This window comes from Alligator sinensis, unplaced genomic scaffold (genome assembly GCF_000455745.1).
Source record: "Alligator sinensis unplaced genomic scaffold, ASM45574v1 scaffold279_1, whole genome shotgun sequence".
NCBI classification, from domain to species: Eukaryota; Metazoa; Chordata; order Crocodylia; family Alligatoridae; genus Alligator; species Alligator sinensis.
In genome coordinates, this window is record NW_005842434.1 from 461,331 (window position 1) to 480,858 (window position 19,528).

A 19,528-nucleotide genomic window follows, 5' to 3' on the forward strand; every position below is an offset into this window, starting at 1 on the left:
GGCAGGGGGTCGGACTAGATGATCTGCCCAGGTCCCTTCCGACCCTAGAAACTATGAAACTATGAAATAAGACAGTGCTTAGAAGTGAATGTAGTGTCCCAAGCAGAATCAACCAGATAGATTACTTTACTATTTCATGATGTGACACCTCCTACAAAAAATGCAGTCCATATCATACTGGCTACATTACACTGAATTTATGTCTAATTTGCTCTTCAATGAAATTCATAAATCTCTTTCAGTGTTACATGGTGAACAGGCTTTTCCTTTTCCAAATCAAGCCAATTTTTTGGTAGAAACTTCTCAAAACTAGATGTAGTTTGTGCTCCAGAAAGCAAATAATAAATTTTTTTTGGTTTGTTTTTTTGGTGATATATGTAAATAACAAAAAAACCTCTGGTTCAAGAAAGGATTCAGAAGAAAGTATTTTGCTGTTCTAGAAGATATAACCTTTCATAGCCTACAAAGCAGTCATACCTATTGTAAATCTGAAACTCCTGAGGGTCACACTTAGTATAGACATCAATCTGAATGCTTTTAAAGGATAGTGTCATTACCCAATGATTGTGTGTGCGCTTCGGCACTGCAGAATTATTTCCCGCCACATGGAGCTTTCTTTGCACGGTGCAATTCTCAGCTGCAGAGAGAAAACCCCGGTGCAAAGGAGTTCCCGCTGCTCGCATGCAAATTTGTTCCCCATTATTGGCCGTTTCTAAATTATTCCCACGTGGTGGCTAGCGATTGGCTTACTAGCCATATAAGAGGCTTTCGCAAGTTTCCCCCAAATCGGCGGTGGCTTGAGCAGTTTCCGCCCAAGTCGGAGATCTCCGGGGAGGACCTCATTTAGGAGGACTCCGCATCCATCTCGTGAAGAACTCTGGGCCACGTGGTAGAGCCTAGCAAACGCTGCGCGTGTCTTGGAGCTGACTGGTGGTTTGATCACCCATCAAGAGTCTCTCCCCGTCACCGGACGATCCTTGACATACCCCTGCCCTGCGCGCTCGTTGAGAGTCACAGCTCAGACTCTCATATCGGTTCAGAGAGCTCTCATTGTGTTTGTTTTGCGGAGTCTAGCAAACTCCGCTCGTGTGTCTTCGGTGGAGCCTAGCAAACTCCACTTGTGTTTGTCTGTAACTGCAACTCAAGCAAGTTTTCCTGCCTGCACCGCGACCATCTACGGTGTAAGTAAAATAATCTTTAATCAACCTCCACGCGTCTGTGCCTAATTCTAGTTCGCCGTGCCGACTTCCCCGGCCCACGTGCCCGGACTGCTGGCCACAGCCCCTCAGCCCCGACAGATAGTATAATTTAAGAGGATCGATTAAGGGCCTTTGGTAATGGTACAGCACCACTTGAAAGTTGGCTGTATACAAAGGCCAATGGTTTGTTAATTGTCATCTATGGCCAAGCGGTGGTTTTCAGAACTGCTTTTTTCAGCAGTACATCTTCACTGCTGTGGAGATGTGCATAGCAGTTATGATTCCTAGTAACATGGATTAAGGCATTTTAGGTTTCCAGAAGCTTTCTTCTTTTTCTTTTTTAAAGTGTAGAGGATTAAAAATCAGATAAAGCCAGTTTCATTTAATCATGCTGCTTCAGGTTAATTTTTTCACTTTCTTGGGTTTTCTTTGGTGCTATTTCCAATACAATCAAATTTCTATTTGATCACAAATTCACAAGGCAAGAAAAAAAAAACATAGGAAGACAGAACTAAGCTGCCAAGTGACCTGAAAAGTTTACACTAATGTGGATGCAGGATAATGTGTACCAATAAATGTCAAATTCTACATGCAAAGAGAAGAAACAGAATACATTGAAAAATACTGGGAGCTTAACATCAACTAAAACATAAAGGAAACTGTTAGAGGCTGAAAAGAAGGAAGAAACTGTGGACACTGACTTGGGTTAAGGAAGCAATGTTAAAGGACGATAAATAACTGTCTTTATGTATATTTTAGGAGACTGGAGGTATCTTTAAATGTTAAATTTGGTGTTTGATGAGGTAGATTTGTTAATGAAGCGAAAAAGAAAAATACAGGGAACATAGTGAGGAAAAAACATAATGAATCATAAAATGAATTTACTTTCATTATGTCCTCTTCATTCTGCCCCCTCATTACTTTTTTCAAGTATATAAACCCTGCCAATGCTACAGGTTAACTAAGAAAATATGGGAAAGGAGACAGATTACAAAAGGATCTCAACTTTACGAAGTACTGTATTTACTTTGTATATAGTATTGCAACTATACTGCAGTTTTGCAACTTATATACAGTATTGCAACTGCATTGCAACTGTATTGCAGTACAGTTTTCCCTCGCTTTATGCAGGTTCTGTATGTGTGAATTCGCTCTTATGTGATGACCCTTTTTATACCAAAAGTTAGTTATATGCAAGGTAAATTCACTCTTATGAGATAGGTGTGGTGGAAGCCCGCAGTCAGCCCGCAGTCAGCTGCTTTGTGCAGTGCATTGTGGGAGTGATGAGCACCAAAATATAGTCTCCTGTGTGAACCTGTGCTCCTCGCTCGTTGTCTGCAGCATGGCTCGTTGTCTGTTGCCATCCCCATTATGATAGTGCCCTGTGCTTGCCTGCTGTTGGTGAGTATCAAAATTTGTCTTGTAAAAGTGGTAGAAATGGGTCTGGGGGTCAGTACAGTCGAGGTCTTGGAACGTATCCCTATTTGTTATGTTGCAAAGTGGGTTCCCTTTCTGTGAATTCGAGTCATGTGCTGTTTTCCAGAAACCCATGTACAGCAGAAAGTGAAGGAAACCCCTATAACCCCTATTTCAGTACTGCAATTCATACTGCATATACACTTCTCCAAAAATTCAGCCCTCCAAAAATGGGAGGTCTCTCTTAAGCAGGGAGCAGTTTTTGAATCTGAGAGCAGCTGTAAAAGTGTTAACACTGGACTGCATCCCTCCAACATGCTGGGAGAGAAAAGCTGTCAGCCATTTTGAAGCACAGTGTCTCCATGAAAAAGGCAGCATGCGTCTGGAAGTCTTTTTTTTCCCCTACATTCTGCTTTCCAAAAACAAGGTGCCTTACCTGGGGGGGAGCACGTGATATGTGAGGAAATACAATACTGCACATCTAAAGGGAATGGTATCCTTATGCCAACTGACCACTCTTATTTTTCTACTGATAAATAATGATCAATGTACAAATAACTGGAAACTAATCTAATATAGGTGACCCTTGCTACTCACGGGGGATACGTTCCTGTGATCCCCACAAATGGCGAAATCCATGAACAGGGCACTGAGTTCATGAACGCGGTCTGCATTCATGAATGCAGTGCCTCCAGCTGCTGGGGGCGGGGGGAGGGGCATGGCTTTGGCAGCGGTGGTGGGAGCCCGGTGGCAGCAAGTGCAGAGTTCCCGTAAGTGTTTAAAGTGCATTTAAAATGCGGGTTCAGGATTCGCGAATATTTGAAACCACAAATGCTGAACCCATGAATACCGAGGGTTTCCTGTACAGGCAACGCTTACTAAAAATGCTGGGCATGGAGCACTGTTTTTGGATCACGACTGTAGACACTATGCAATTATAAACAAAGCACAGTGCATTTCAGATGGAAGATACTAGTTGAAACAGATGTTCTTGTCACATTGGGTTGTAAAAACTGTATTAATGAACATCTGATGTGAAGACAATCAGTAAAGTGCTATTTTTCATACAATAAACAGAAGCATAAGTATTTAGGCAGTCAGGCAAGAGAATTCGCTTTTACGTTTCAAATGCTTAAAATCATGGTGACTGGATAGGCACAGACACATCAACTCTGATACTAGTCCTTATAATCACAAGGATTTAGTAATACATTCATGCCTCCTTAACACATGTAGGGACTAATCATGACACAGGTGTCAGCACTAATATCACAGTGATCTTCCTGCTCATTCATGCTGGCTCTGAGAGGGATACAAAACTAGAAATCATTACAGTGCTAATTAATATAATGGTAATTTACATAATGGGACGAGAAGCTTATGCTCCACTGGATTAACTTTATTCCCTTTTCAGTTTATGTTTCTTTTTCAAGACTTCTCTGCTTGTCCTCTTGCTGTTACTGAACAGAGCTCTTGCTAAATGGAATGCTACGAATGTACTATACAAAACAGGGAGACAGAACGTTGTGGAAAAATATTTCAGGATGATACTGAAATTTTGTTAGCCTTCTGCTCCTGCTGAGAAGTCCTAAGAGACTTATCAGCAAGAGCAGAAGGTTAACAAAATTTCAGTATCATCCTGAAATATTTTTCCACAATGTTCTGCCTCTCTGTTTTATATAGTACATTTATGGTTTAATAGAAATACCACTACTTACCAGAACTAAAGCAGGTGATCCTTAAAAAGGATAAAATAAGTCACATTTAATTCACTAATTAGTGGTCTTAAATATTTATTATTTTGATATTTTATGTGATATAAAGAACAGATTATTTCTAATGAGATATAAAAGTGTCCATGGTGTGTTTGTAACCAAGAGTATCTCGCTTATTAACTTAAGTTCCATGGCTGCCTATGACTAGGGACCTACTAAATTCATGGCAGAAGTGAGATGTGCTGTAACACCTTTAATCTTCTCCTGTACCCCTTCCCTTTCCGCTGATTGGCGGAGGGGCCCCGCCACTCACTCCTCATCAGCGGGGAAGCGAAAACTGAGGTGTAAACATGGCGCTGTTTTTGCCTCCTGGCTGGTTAGAAGCAAACAGCAGGGCCATGGGGGCCCCACAGCCAATCAGCAATGTGGGGGGCAGGGAAGGGGGGAGAGAGGGTGCGTGGGGGAACCTGCAAAGGATTTACTGCACAGCTCACTTCCACTGTGATTTCAGTAGGTCCCTACCCATGACTGAAAGTAAACTATTTGTGTGTATTCTTTTTGCATTTCCTTTTATGGGAGCATTAACAGTATAGTGGTGATAGTAAATATAAATAGGGATTCCCTAAGGGATTCATAGATTTTGAATCTATGAAGTCTACTGTAACTGCAGAGTTCTTGGGTTTAAGAATAATTTTAACTTAATTTTACCCTCTCATCTTACTTACAGAATTCCCTGTAGATATGATACATTTATCAATGTTTTCCAATGGCAAGGCAATCGGTAAAGAGGAAAAAAGGCTAAGTTTGATTACTGTTGATTACAGTAAGAAGAAGTGACAATGTGCTGTCTGAAAGAGAAATCTAAGTTTTCTGGAGAAGTGTGAAGCGGTGGTATTTTCCTTCAATTAACAGAATATAATTAATAAACATCACATAGTATTTATACATATTTGAAAATATGTATTTAAGATTCTATTTCTTAAGTGTCTTCCATTATAAACCTAAATTTTCCTTAAATCTGCAAAGACTTGGTGTCATCTCACTTTGTCAGTTGTTATCACAAATACAGTCACAAAACTGAGGATGCAGAAAATGCTACATGGGTTAATGAAGTAAACCCCATGATTAATTTTGGACTTTGGGTTTTATTTTTTGCAGTCTTGTTTTAGGGATTAAAGTCTATTGCTAGAACCATGAGAGCAAGTTTAAACGCAGCGTGTTTCCATTATGGTTAATTATAATTCTCTCACTTCCTCAAATGCTAACACTGACAGAAAAATTTATATAAAATTACAAAAATCTAGTAAATGATATTGGCAGGGTATTCCTTCTGCAACTAAACACATGCAAACCTTAGATTAAAAGATATTTTGGGACACCTGATGACTCACTAAGGAGGAGCTGCGATTGCAAGTTGAATTTAACAGGTTTGGACACTTAAAAACATAAGAAACAGAAATGATTAAACCCCATTTTATTTTTATACAACCTGTAGGTCTGTCCTTTTAATTACATAAATCACAGGAAATTTTAAGAAAAAAACTTTTTTGAAGCAGCAGAAACTCATTAAAATTAAAGAGTTTTATAAACTTGTGTCAATTTCAAGAAAAACTTTTGAACAATTCAAACTGAAATGGGCTATATCACTTCTGACTTTCCTATTTGGTTACCAAGTTTTCTGTTTCATTTCACATTCAGCTATTTTTATGTGTTGGATGCAAATTCAGCATTAAAGTCAAAGCTTCACTGTATTCTGTCACATGCATCATATTTGAGTGGAAGAGCGCAGTTTAGTCATGATTAAATTACCAATACCTATCAATTAAAGATAGGTTGCTTCCCTAGCATCGTATCACAAGGATATGTTGTTTGTCTAGCATTCAATCCACAATCTACAGGGCCAGCTGAATTCCTTTCATGTGCAACCTACCCTTTTTCACCTGTCCAACTTGGGTGCCCATACCAGGAACTGAAACTCCTAATGGCATAGCATTTGACATTGGCAGATCCAGGGGAGGGTTCAGTGATACAGTTGTACCTCCCCCCGCCCTTTGATCCCTGCTCCACACAAACTTTAAAACCATCTTCCTGCAGTGACATTTCTATTCAGGCACCACTGAAGGAGTTAATTTTATACCAAATAATATAATGCTAGACCCCTGGCATATTCTTAAAGCATCTAGTTTCTCTTCAACTGGAGAAAAATGTGGGCATTATATGTGACGATACACCACATAATCTGCTCCCCGCTTTTCAAAATCCTGTATCTGCCCACAAGACCACATTAGACTTTCCACTTTCCCAAGAGAGGTTGTACATAAAAATAATGTTTCTCTTTGTTGTTTTGGAAAAGTTTTCTTAGGAAAAAAACAAAACTGGAACATTTTCTTTACAAAGTGTTTGGGAAGAATTATGATGACAAAGGAGTAATTATGAAGGATGTTCTCACACAAACTTCCAAAGCACAAGGAGGTGGAGATGGTAAGGAAAGTACAACTGTAGATTGTAGTAATATAGCCTTATATATGGATAGGGAGCCAGCATGGTGCAGTAGTACAGGCAGTCCTCAGACTTACGACACAATTGGTTCCTGAAAACCACAGGTTAAGTCGAAACATTGTAACTTGGAAACAATTTTCTCATAAGAAACAATGTTATAAATGGGGGATTGGTTCCTGAACCAAGCCCCAATACTCTATTTTCACCAAAAATACCCCAGAATTTTGTACTCAATCAATTATAGATGAGTAATATAGCTACATTAATGTATTTATATTGTAAATAGCAATCATATTGATTTGGAAGGACTTCTTTGAGGTGAGTTTGCTGGACTTTTTGAAAAGCTCTTGGTTGGACTTTTTGAAGGGTACTTGGCTGGAGTTTTCTCAGGAGTCTTGTCTGTTTTCTTAAAGAAAGTGTGAAGTTTGGACAGATGTTCTCCAGGGAGATGGGCGACACAGCGAATTTGTTCGCTGGCATGGCGTTGCATCAGATCAAGTGTTGTAAAGTCAAAACTGACGTCAAAATTAAAACAGTGTGTCAATTTATAAGCATTGTAAGTGCGAAATGTTGTAACTTGAAATGTTGTAAGTCGAGGACTTCCTGTATTATAAACCCTTAGCTCACAAATAATAACGAAGAAAGAATTCACTAGTTTAACAATAAATTAATGATTAAAAACTAACAAACTAACTAACAAAAATAACAAGACTCTTTCATTGTTCCCTTTCCTGAATGTGTGTGATTCAGAAAGACTGGCCTCAAATCCTGGCTGCAGTTTGGATTGGCTTAACACTGAAGGAACTCCAAATTCTGCCATTCCAGCTGGGCATGCAGACAGCTCTGGGCCTTCACTGATTGTTCCAGTGCTACGGCATCTAGAACTTAGCATGTGTTGCCTCTCAAGCTGCTCAGTCACCAGCCCCATATCAAAACATAACAAGATGTCTTGTTTTGACATTTTCAGAAAAGACTGTTTCATTTTGAATTTAACAGAAAATAAAAGATGCAAAGTGGAGCATTTCAATGTTTTCTTAATGACAGTTTTTTTGAATTACAGCTCTGCAAAAATTGTGTTTTTGTTTTCCTATGAGATGAACCAGATTTTGAAAATTTTCAAAAAACAGAACTTTCCACCTTTTAGCCAGTTCCAGTAATAAGTATTTAACTACTTCTGGGAACTATTAGAGTGTCCGCACATGCAGCCCATTGCACTTGCAGCAGCAGAAACAGCAGCAGCACAAATTTGTGCCAGAGATTTGTACCTCGGCACGTGCCTGAACACATGCCATTTGAGGCAAACTGACCCTGCCCAGCTCTTCTTTCAGGTGGAGCTAGAGACTGCGGCCAGCACCTGTGCTGGTACCGGCAGTATAAAACCCTGCCCTGGTGAGCAGCTCAGAGCTACTTGCCCTCAGGAGCTTCTGAGGCCTTGCCAGGTGGTATCTGGGGACACTAGTCCCTTGTGCCAACTGGACTGCTAAAGCAGCCCTAACCTAGAGTAGCTTCTTGTCTGCCCTCCAGCTGGGTCCTCAGTGCTGGCCCTGGGCAGGCTCCTGTGCCCGGGTCTCAACACTTGTCTCACCAGCAGAGATCCTGGTGTTCCCTGTTTAAAACTTGCAAATTCTCTGATAAAAAACCTAAATTCTCTCATTAAAATACCCCAAATCTGTGGTTTTTTGTGATTAAAGTGAAACACCACTATATAGAGAGAGATCAGTTGGGCAATGTTTTATTGATATATTTACAATTTTAAAGGAATCTGGAAGCCTACCAGTGCTTCTATCATCATAATAAACAAATTATAAATATCTATACACTTTGGCATTTGCTTTTGCTTTTTGTATGGTAGAAAAATTAGAGCTGCCCCCACTCCCTTCACTCACCAGGATGTGGGGTGCTGAGCAGCACCGATATGCTGGTGCCCTGCCCCTGGCCTTGCCCTTCACTCTCAACCCACAGCATCCCCCCAGTGCCCCTCACTCCTGACCCTGCCTGCCTGCCCCTCGCTAGCTCCCTCCTGACAGCAACTCCATCCCAGCACCAGGACACAAGTTCAGCTGTTCTACCTGCTACTTTGTGGCTCTAAGCAGTGCCAGCCCCTGCTGTTCTGCTTGCTCTGCCTGTGCCCAGACCCCAGTGATGCCCATGCCATTCCTGGGAAGCCCCTGACTGGGGCTCACAAACCGTGACCCTGACCCCCACATCCCTACTCACTGGGGATGGTGCCTGGGTCCAGGTCACACCGCAGCCTTGCCCTGCTCCCAGATGCTAGAGCATCTCTCTGGATGGCTAAGCCTTTGGTTGCTTCAGAGCGTGGTCCTGGAATGTAACGTTCCCTGCGTCACTTTTTTTCTGTGGGTATTTTTTTATACCGGGATTTCCCGGTATCAAATTTAGAGACTGCACTGCATTTTTTTGTTCCCAGAGTGCCTTGTGCAGCATCTCAAACTGCTTTGAGATGCTGCAACAGGAAAATGAGCGCTCGTCTGGACACGCCCTATGATGTAGAGTCCCTAAAATCAGTCTCAAGGAGATGCTATGAATCAGCTAGGACATGGAAGAGCTGGAAGTCTTCTCAATCACTAATGCAAAAGTCAAAATTTCAAGAGTGATGTACACTTAGTATCTATTATCTAAAGGAAGCAGAACTCTGCAAGCTGTTTCTCAGTCAGAATCTTCTGCAAGAACAAAATAATGGGAAAAAGAAATTATTTGAATACCGATTGTATGCATTAAAATGGTGTGTGTATTGGCAGGTATTAGGGACAGCAATCAAGAAAGGGAGAGGATACACAGCACATAACAGTGAGGAGGACGCAGCTGTCAAGTGACATCTGAGCCACAAACATATTGGCCTTTGCTTTTTTTAAAAAGTTAATTTGGAGAAACTTAGGGCATTGGGTACCTAACTCCACTTAAATTCTTTAAATTAGAGAAATTAAAATGAGAGTTAAACTCCAAAAGGTAATACTTCCTGCCAGAAGATCCACCTGTAATGCTCTTTAACATCTGGAGCCTAAAGAGCTTGTAATCATGCTAAATAAATGTCTCAATACTTTTTCACATTGCCAGTAATATTTTTTTAATGTAGATATTTTGCCAGAACATATATAGAAAAGCAAGGTAGATGGGGGAAATCTACCAATAAAATCTAATGGGGATTACTTGTGCATATTATCATAGATATCCTAAATGTAGCTTTTCCTCTATCCTGCAGTTGGATGAAAACTGAAAGTAGCACAGAAGAACCAGAGGGTTTTGATTCTTATTGAAATTCAGAATGCCCATCTGTCAGCAGGATTAATAAAACAAACCCTGAAGAATTGGGGCTCAGGCATATATTATGGTAATGAATGCAGAGATACAAGGGTGGGAGATTAGTTCTTAACTGCTGACAGATACATTCACATTGAAACAGGCTTAGCAGATTCCAAGTGGCACATTCTAACCGAAGGTAGCTGTATTCACTTGTGCTTAAGGTTCCTGTGGATGACCTAGTTTTGCTTGTCTACCAAATGAAAACAGAAAAGGAACAACTAAAATAGAGCAATTCTGTTCTTTTTAATGTTAAGAAAAGAATATGTGAGATCACTATTGACTCCTGGTAACACATTCAATACATTAGAGAACTGCAAACTAAATGATGATGCTTTATATTCTATTTTAATTTCAATTTTATTTTTGTGGTTTTATTTTGGAAGACAGTCTGACCTGGATAGGGACACCCATCATACGAGTCTGTGGGTTTTTAACTATGATAACAATGTAAAGTTTCAGGACTGTCTGATATTAATAAAACAGCATTTTGCCAGATGTCAAAGAAGAATTTATAAAAAGTGTATTTTCTATCTCCACACAAAGATCACAAAGTAAGGAAGGTTACCCAGCTATACCTACAATATTCTCAGGGTATGCCTACACTGCAATATGATATACATTTCTGTTCACATTTTATGTACTTTAACCACAATATTTGCTAATCTTTACCCTGTAAATCTATACTTTGTTACATGATCATTCAGTTAAAACTTTTTAAAGTGAAGTCTCTCCAAAATTTCTTCTTTACTAGTTACACTGCTCTTCTCACTTTATCACAGATTTCCCCAAAAATGGATTGCAATGGGTAGCCACATGGGCATGCTCCACCCAAAAGATTCCCCTCCCACTCCTCAGACTGGTTATCTTTGTACTAATATCGCCATTATTTTTGCTCTATAAGCATTTGCCTACAATATTTTGCAGTACAAAAATGTAACTCCTTATTTTGGTAGGGCTCCTTGGATGGCTGTTAAATAATGCTGAAATATATTTGATTCCTAAAATAAGAGGAGAAAGTTCTGAACATAAATGTCATTTAAATAATCTGTTTCACTCAATGTTTCCTATAGTCTTTGATTAACTTTCTCAACAAATATTTCAGTGATTTTAAAAATTCCATACCAAATGCGTTTACAATAAGGCCCCTGTCACACATTACACTTACAATATGATTAACCAGTTATTTATGTCTTAGCTTGTGACTCAGCCACTCATTAAAGCAATGGCATCATAAAACAAAGAATACGTTGCAAAGTTATTTAAAAAACAAGTGTAACAACTTTGTGGCTAGTACCTATGATGCCATTAGTTGAACATGTGGGCAGGTGTACCCTTGTGGCTGGGAGCCCCATCATATGATACAACTCATAGCTGCTGGGGTGTACCAAACACCCACGAGGCTGGGAGCCCATGGCTGATGGGGCTCCGAGCTGTCGAGGGCATGATGCAGATCAGCTGATGGGGCTCCTAGCCACAGGACCTTGTTACTTACTGTGGCAGGGGTAGCCCAAGATCATGATCCTAGGCTCCCCCCGCACCAGCAACAAGGCCTGATAGGGTCTGATGCTCAATCCCAAACAGGAGATTGTGTGGATCACAATTGAGATCTTGTTGCACCTTTACCTGCAAATCTGGCAGGGGCCTAACATTCACACAGTAGCCAACCGCTGTTCACGTACAGTTGCATTTCAGAGAAGAAAAATATTCATTGACCAGAAATAATAGACATCATTCTTATGTAGAGCTTTGCATTCACAGATCTTGAACTTTTTTGTGAAGAAAAAATAAATATTACTATAAATAAAAACATTAAAAATAAATAAACATAATCTAAAGTGACATATTCGACTAAAATTAAAGGGACTGTGTCAGATTAACAAACTTTAATCCCTATTTGGCTATCAAAAAATGAATACATCTCTGCAAATTTTAAACATCAATGCTATTTCCATTTTGTTTTTCACTCAAAGTACACAATTCAAATATACTATTCATTTTCATATTTGTTTTTCTTTTTCTTTGCTTGTGACGAGCATTGCTTTAGTTGCAAATTTTATAAAGGGATACTTAAATTCCAATCAAAAATGGTTTTCAATGGAATACAGGACTAGAAAGGCCATACTGGGTCAGAGTCTAGTTTCCTGCATTCATAGGCAAGCATTTACCCAAAGAATCCACCAGATCACTACTTCAATACCTCAAACAATCATGTGGAAGAAAACCAGAAAAAACGTGAATAATCTACAACATACTATGGAAAAAAACCCAGAAATGAGGGCACTGCCAACGTCCTGCCATTGCAATGTCAGAAAAGTTTTTGGTTAATATAGGTTGAGGGGATATTTGTTTGAGGATCAAATCTCAAGACACAAAGAAAGGCAAAAACATCCAAAGCACTTCCCAGTCTGACCTTGGGGGAAAAAAAATCTTCCTGCCCCCAAATCTGGTGATCAATATGACCCTAAGAGTCAGACCCTTTAATAAAATCTTTTTTTTAATGAACATTGTTTCAGTGATAAGCAACTTTTCTTTCTTTTTTTTTTTTTTAAAACATTTTTATCTATATAACACGTACCCTTTAAAATGCTGGTTTTTTATAGTAAAAATTTCCATTAATTACCTCTCTTGTGAGCCCCCCAGGTGTTTCTGCCAAGTGAGTTGCCCTTACCTGTCGTTTGAGAGCCTCTAGAGATTCAAATTCCAACCTGGCCAATTTTATCTGGATATCTCGTGGTTTATCAGGTATTAAGAATGCCATGACAAACTTCATCGCTAATAGAATATGCTGGAAAAAATTAAAATTAGTGATTGAAGTACAGTGTTTGTAGTAAGAAAGGCAATTAGGATAAAAAGTTTCTGCAACTTTTAAATCACAGGTATTTATTTAGTGTTAGTGATACATAAAATAGCGATGGAAAATGAAATATAGAAATATGAATCTATACACTGGACATATGGCAGTCATTCCCAATCATTCTTGGTAGAAACCTAGCTTCTTCTCCAAGTTCAACTGCTATCATTGAATTTTTTTTAGGACTAGCACCCCTACATGTAACAGCCCATGAATTCATTTCGGGTCATAATCCCTAGTTTGGGAACTATTACCTAATGAACTATCTAACAGCAAACATATGGCAATATTTAAAGGCCAATCCTGGTAATAAAGCTAGATTTATGATAGAAGTTAACAAAAATCCACCACCACCACCAAAAGCTAAAAAAAAATATACAAATCAAATATATATAAATCATACAAAATCAAATAGAGATAAAGAATATATACATTTAGAAAATTATACTGATAATCCAAAAAGTAATAATTAATCCAAAGAGGATAAAAAGCCTAAAATATAGTTTACTACACATACTATATTTATGAAGAACTGTGCATGCAATGTAAGAAGTTAGTCCATGATTCAGGATATCTACCAGGAAATGCCAAAGTAGTATTATCCATTTCAATTTGTGAAATACTCTTGCTCTCAATGTTCGAGCTGATGAGCAACACACTCATTAATACCATATTATAAAAAATTCTGTACAAACAGAATAAAATGGAGAATAATTTTCACTTTTCCTTCTTAGTCTCAAAGTATCCATCTCTGAGAAATCCCAAGTAATGTATTTATTTTTTCTAACACAATCTGATGGCCAACAAACTACGACTATTGGATACTGGCAGTATTACTAGAAATAACAAATTATTTCCTAATAACTACATAAAGAAAACACGTGACAGTGTCAGATGAATTTCTCAAGGATCAAAAAATGAAATGTTGAAGAAAACTAGAATCATCCTAGAAGAAAAATTAAGGTATACACAAGGCTGGACAGATTCATCTTAGTACTCAGATGTGCAAGACAAACATGTGCAATATTAGCCTATAACTTTTGCTAGAACCCTTAAGACTGGCACCCAAGACAATGCAAAGAAATTACAGGCATGCAACCTTAACAGAACCGTCAGGAAAACATTAGAAAAAAAACAAAGATCAAAGATATAATAAGTAATAATTTAGATAACGATGGGTGCATCTACACATGCAATTAATGCAAAGCAATAAACTCTGGAGCAATTTGAGCCAGAGTAAACTGATCTCAGGCACAACATCTATACATGCACCCAGATCAGCTGCAATTTGAGCGGGGGCGGAGCAGGCCCCTGGCTGGCTGGGCTGACCAGATACAACTTGGTCAGAGTCTAAATGTGCATTCCAGTGTAGTAAATGACTCTGCTATAAGACAGTAGTACTATCTTACACCAGAGCAAATTAGTTTACTGAGCCCTAATACTGCTGCACATGTAGATAATGATGTTTTACTGAGGAGCTAATTAGTCTACTCTGAAGTAAAATGTGCATGTAGATACACCCAGTGTGGAGCTAAATTCTGCTTAATTACTGGTGTAACCTGGAGGAACTGAATGCAGAATTATAACAGAAAATCCTACCTATATTTCTCCCCTCCTCCCCATTTTCTTTTTATTAAAACTATATCAGCAGCTGAATTCCTAATATATACAACTGGATTTCTATTCTAAACATCCAGACATGCACTTCTACAAGGGTTTTTATAAGTGATATAACTGCAGCAAAAAATATATCACAAACCTGGAAGACCAATCACTACTAACTGATGTTTTATATATTTTACAGGTTATAACATACATGATAAAAATATAACATAATATACATAGCATTTATGTTTAAATACCCAATGTATAAACACAGGATTGCCAGGGGAGTCATCGCACCTGGTACTCTGCTGTTATCACGTGATACAATCTCTTTCATAAAATTATCACTCTCTATTTTAAAACTAATAGGTTTTTGCCCTCATTGGCCGGACCAAAATGCTCTCAGCAGCATTTCAGTTTGGATTGTGAGTAGTAATAATTTTCTGAGTTATTTCCCTTTATTTTTTTCTTTTTTCAAGAAAAAAATATCAGAAGGTATATCAGGAGGAGGATATTAGAACATCAGTTTCCCAACCTGAGGGGGGAAACTATCCTAGTTTGCCAGGCTATGCTACAAGAGATGAGGGGGGCATGGAAAAGTAGTAGAAATTGGAAACTTCCATGACCATTATTTCACTTATGACAATCTATCCACCAGCGATTCTCAACCAGGATGCCATAGCACCCCAGGATGTCCTGAGATCATTGTTGGGGGGCTGTGGAGTGCTGCACAATGTTAGCATTGTTAGGTGTGCAAACATGTTTCACATGAAAAAATATAGATTTAATCCATAGTGTTAAACATATTCTGACCTCTTGTCTTTCTGTGTTCTTTATACAGAAGAATTGCTCTATTATTTTTCTGTAGTCAAAAAACAAGCAAAAACTGAGATGCCATTTTCTGAGGGGTGTCTCTAGTCTACGCAGTGCTGCCTCAACTCTAAAAAAGGTTGAGAACCATTGCCACACAGTCTGACAACCTGCTCCCACAGATTGAAACAAAGCAATGCTTCTTTGAAACTGTTACGGCTACCCCCAAATTCATCTGGCACCCTGAGCAATTTACATGGCTACAGCTGTAAATTCATGGTGCTCATGCATTTGGGCCTACCATGTAGATGTTTCCCACCTTGAGGAGTATAAAGCTATATATTAATAGGTTTTATAATGAAGCCTTATCTCCTACACAGAACAAGCAAGAAAAAGCAACCCCCACCCAAAAAACCCAAACAAACAACCCCCACCCCACTTACCTAATAATCTCCCTCAAGCCAATAAATTTGGTATAAGCAGCAGCATAATTTTTAGAAAGATGTCTGGACTTGATTTAAAGACTTGAAATAATGAAGGATCTGTCATGTTTCTAAGTAACTTGCTCAAATGGTTAATTACAAATTGTACATTACTTGTCTACATTTGACTGGCTTCAGCTTTTAGGTGCTGGAGATAACCATGAATTTTCTGCTAGGTTAAAGAGAGTTCTCTAAAACCAGAAATCTTTCCCCAGGAATGGTGTTATAGACTGTAATCAAGTCACCCCTTTAACTTCCTTTGGATAAATTAAATAATTTCAGCTTCCCTACTCTCTATTGTAATGCATGTTTTCCAGGCCTTGAATCATTTTTAGTTCTTTTCTGAAACTATTCACGTTTGTCAGCATCTTTTATGAAGTGTGAACACTACAACAGGACACAATGCATTATTAGTTGTCTCGCTAATACCACATGCAGAAATAATCCATACTTCTTTTATTCATACAACAATCAAGTCTGCCCTCTTGGCTAAAGCATCACATTATGAACTCACAATTAATTTATCTACCATGAGCCTTTTCAGAATTGCTGTTTTTTCAAGGTATGGTTATTTTATAAGCATAACTGACGATCCTTGTCCTAAGATTAGGACCTTGCATGTGGCTGTAGTATGCTGTTTGAGTGTTTTGGTTTCTAAAGGAAACAGAAAGATGGAGCAACCAGGAGAACTGGAAGGTAAACAAGGGGAAAATACAAAAAAGAACTGATGAGAATGGGGATGGCACTGAGGGATTTGGACCGAGCACTCATTTACAAATTTTACAAAGGAGATTTAGCATCACTACAGCTCCCTATTTGGCACCTAAATCCACTGCCCCATTGGATGTATTGGGATGCGCCCCATCCCAATACAGCCTACCCATTTCTCCTGCTGCATTTTCCCCTTTTCTTGATAACTAATAAAAAACAGGAAAATACCTGAAAAATCTAGTACCCACACATCAATATGGGCGTGGTTGTTTCAGGAGAGCTCTTCCACAACAAAATATATTTAATTTCAAAATCTAGCCTAATTCTTCAAGAGTTGCCAGCTGACAAAAGAAATGCAAAGAATTGTTCAAGGGAAATATGGGAGAAGAAAGATGTACAGGGTATTTTGTTCACTTTATAATCCACCTTTGTCAGTTCCCTAAATCTTTTAGTAGAATAATCTTCCAAATCTGATTCAGGAACAAGAGAGAGATCTACTCTTAGAAACACCCCCCCCACCAAAAAAGTCTTAAGAGTAAATGGTCACAGAAGTAGAGGTGGCTAAAGCCTTAACAATTTAAAATTTTGTAATAAAAATGAGGTCAGCATAATCTGAATATACTACAAACAAAAGAGAAAATGTATAGTTTGATAAAAACATACTAAAAAATTAGACAAAACTAAAGAATTTTTATATGCTTTACAAAATAGATTTAATTGCATCTAAATAGTCCAAAAATACAAATCCACACTTTTGTTTTAAAAAGTAACTAATAAAAAAAGATATTGTTTTCAAGACCATGCCCCTCATAATGATTACAGGATGAGTGTCTTGGTATTAAAAACAGGATAACATTAACAAGCTGTGTGCTCCCTGATGCCAAAAGTGTAGTACCCTCCCATTTTGCCATCTGCCAAGTGTGTACAGAGAGAAATGGCAATGTGTCTTTCACCCTTGATAACTGCTGTGCTATCAAACTCTTTGTGGTCTTGTGCCAGGTGCTTAGAAAGCTAATAGAACTATTTTATTCTGTAAAACCTAGTGACACGAGTAGCAGAGGCAGCTGTGTTTTTCAGCAGCATGGCCCCAACCTGGTTTCTTATAAACAAAAAATGCAAATTCAGGCTGAATTTTTGGAATTTTTAACAGCTCATTTGATTCTATATTGGTATGACTTCAGCAATATTGTATTCCAGTCAAAGTCTAGCCACCATTGAACAAAAAAAATATGCAATGTAAATCCTTCGGCTGATCAGTTAAGCTACATCTAGAACACCAAGAGTTCAGTGAAATTTCAGATCAAAAGCCTGTTCCAGAAGTTGGCTGTTTACAAATACATTTAATTAAATCAGCAGTCCAGTTGTCTATATCCAGTTGAGAACCAGTACCTGTGAAAATAACTGATCACTATCTTGTACTAATTATTCATTAACTGGAAACTCTACATATGAATTTCCATGTGTAAAATTATATGATTTTGAGTTAATTAATTCTTGAACGTTTTCTACTGGGTTTGTGAATGAAGAAGGCATAATCACTTTACTGTTCTACTGCAAAATATGTGGAAGTCATATATTGCCCTGCTCTTCTGGCATTTAACTCCAGTAAAATCAAAGTTAAGAAACATTACAGATCAGAGTGAATAAACCTGTTCATTTTCATGGCTATGAAAATGAACATGTCATTCTCAAAATCCTGAATCCCTAATCTGACAGCTAGGTTCCAAATTCACTAACTGTACCAGATTGGTTTGGTATTTTGAAATGGTTGCAAGAAGTTGAAATTCATAAATATGTTTGAGTAAAACAGGTGAGAATTCAGTTATAGATACAAGACAAGCAAAGAGAAATTTTCATAAAACGCAGGATGCTTGTTAAATTAAATTATATCTAGTACATAGCAATGAAAGAAATTTATTAGAAAATACTCCTATAATACACACAAAAATAAACCATGATCAAACTTTTCCACCCGCTTTTAAACTAAACTACATTCATTATGGATCATGCTAATGGAGCAGAATCATCACAGCTGAAGGGCTCTAATAATAGGGGGCAATCTTCCGCTACAGCGATAAATGCTGCTTTTAAAACCTCACATCCCCACATGTTATTAGAGAATATTTTTGTAAAATGTAAACAGAATCTGCTTTGGTAAAAATGTGCGTTCTGCCCTTCAGAATGTCATTTTATGCACAAGAAACATCCAGGCAATATTTGGAGACAGCAATCTACTGGGAGCTTGTTTTGTTTTTCTAAAACTTAGCTTGATCATTATGAGAATTGTTCCTACTAAGCATTTTAGAACTGTGAGCAGTGAAAAAATTTCTGAAGTGCCAACTATTCTAGTTTTTGTGCATTTCACAATTTAATGCACCTGACTTCCCTGCTGCAGAGAGAGTGTAGTACATCTCTCTAACTCTCCCATAAGCAAGCTTAAAAACTACAGGATACCACATAACCATAATTAGACCAACTGAATATTTGGAAAAACTGTTCTTTGCAAGCTTTTGGACACAAGCACCCTTCTTCAGGCATAAGGAGAGTCTGCTGGTGTTTGCATACTCTCTAGGATCAAATAGAAGCTTAAGTCAATAAGCAAAATGCCAGTCTATGAAAATGCAAGTGTGTGGCAGGGAAGGTCAGAGGGGATAGGAGTTAATTGGTGCGAGACAGGTGGATGGGGAGGAAACAAAAGAAGGGAATGATGACCAGTGATAAAACGTAGCTGGTAAAATGCAGAGAGGTTACCTGGGCTTACTGGATGACAGGCAGGTTAGAATGTACCATAAATCCAATGTCTATATTTAGTCCATGATTTTTTTTATCTGGTAGATTTATTAAGGGAAGTTCATAGGGTATCTTGAAAGGTATCTTGTAAATTCCCTTTGAGGAATAGAGCTGAGAGACTGGAAAGAG

General features: G+C 38.3%; 1 protein-coding gene across 5 annotated transcripts in view; it reads right to left on the reverse strand.

Annotated features, from left to right (window-relative positions):
• ANO10 (anoctamin 10) overlaps positions 1 to 19,528 on the reverse strand; it is a 246,716-nt gene that overhangs the window by 62,800 nt on the left and 164,388 nt on the right. For 3 of the 5 annotated variants that reach the window (XM_006030276.3, XM_006030274.3, XM_025211853.1), the window contains one exon: positions 12,819 to 12,935. The exons of the other annotated variants lie outside the window; for them this stretch is intronic. In XM_006030276.3, coding sequence (XP_006030338.1) covers positions 12,819 to 12,935 — 117 coding nt within the window. The remainder of the gene's footprint in view (positions 1 to 12,818; positions 12,936 to 19,528) is intronic. 5 annotated transcript variants of the gene reach the window in all.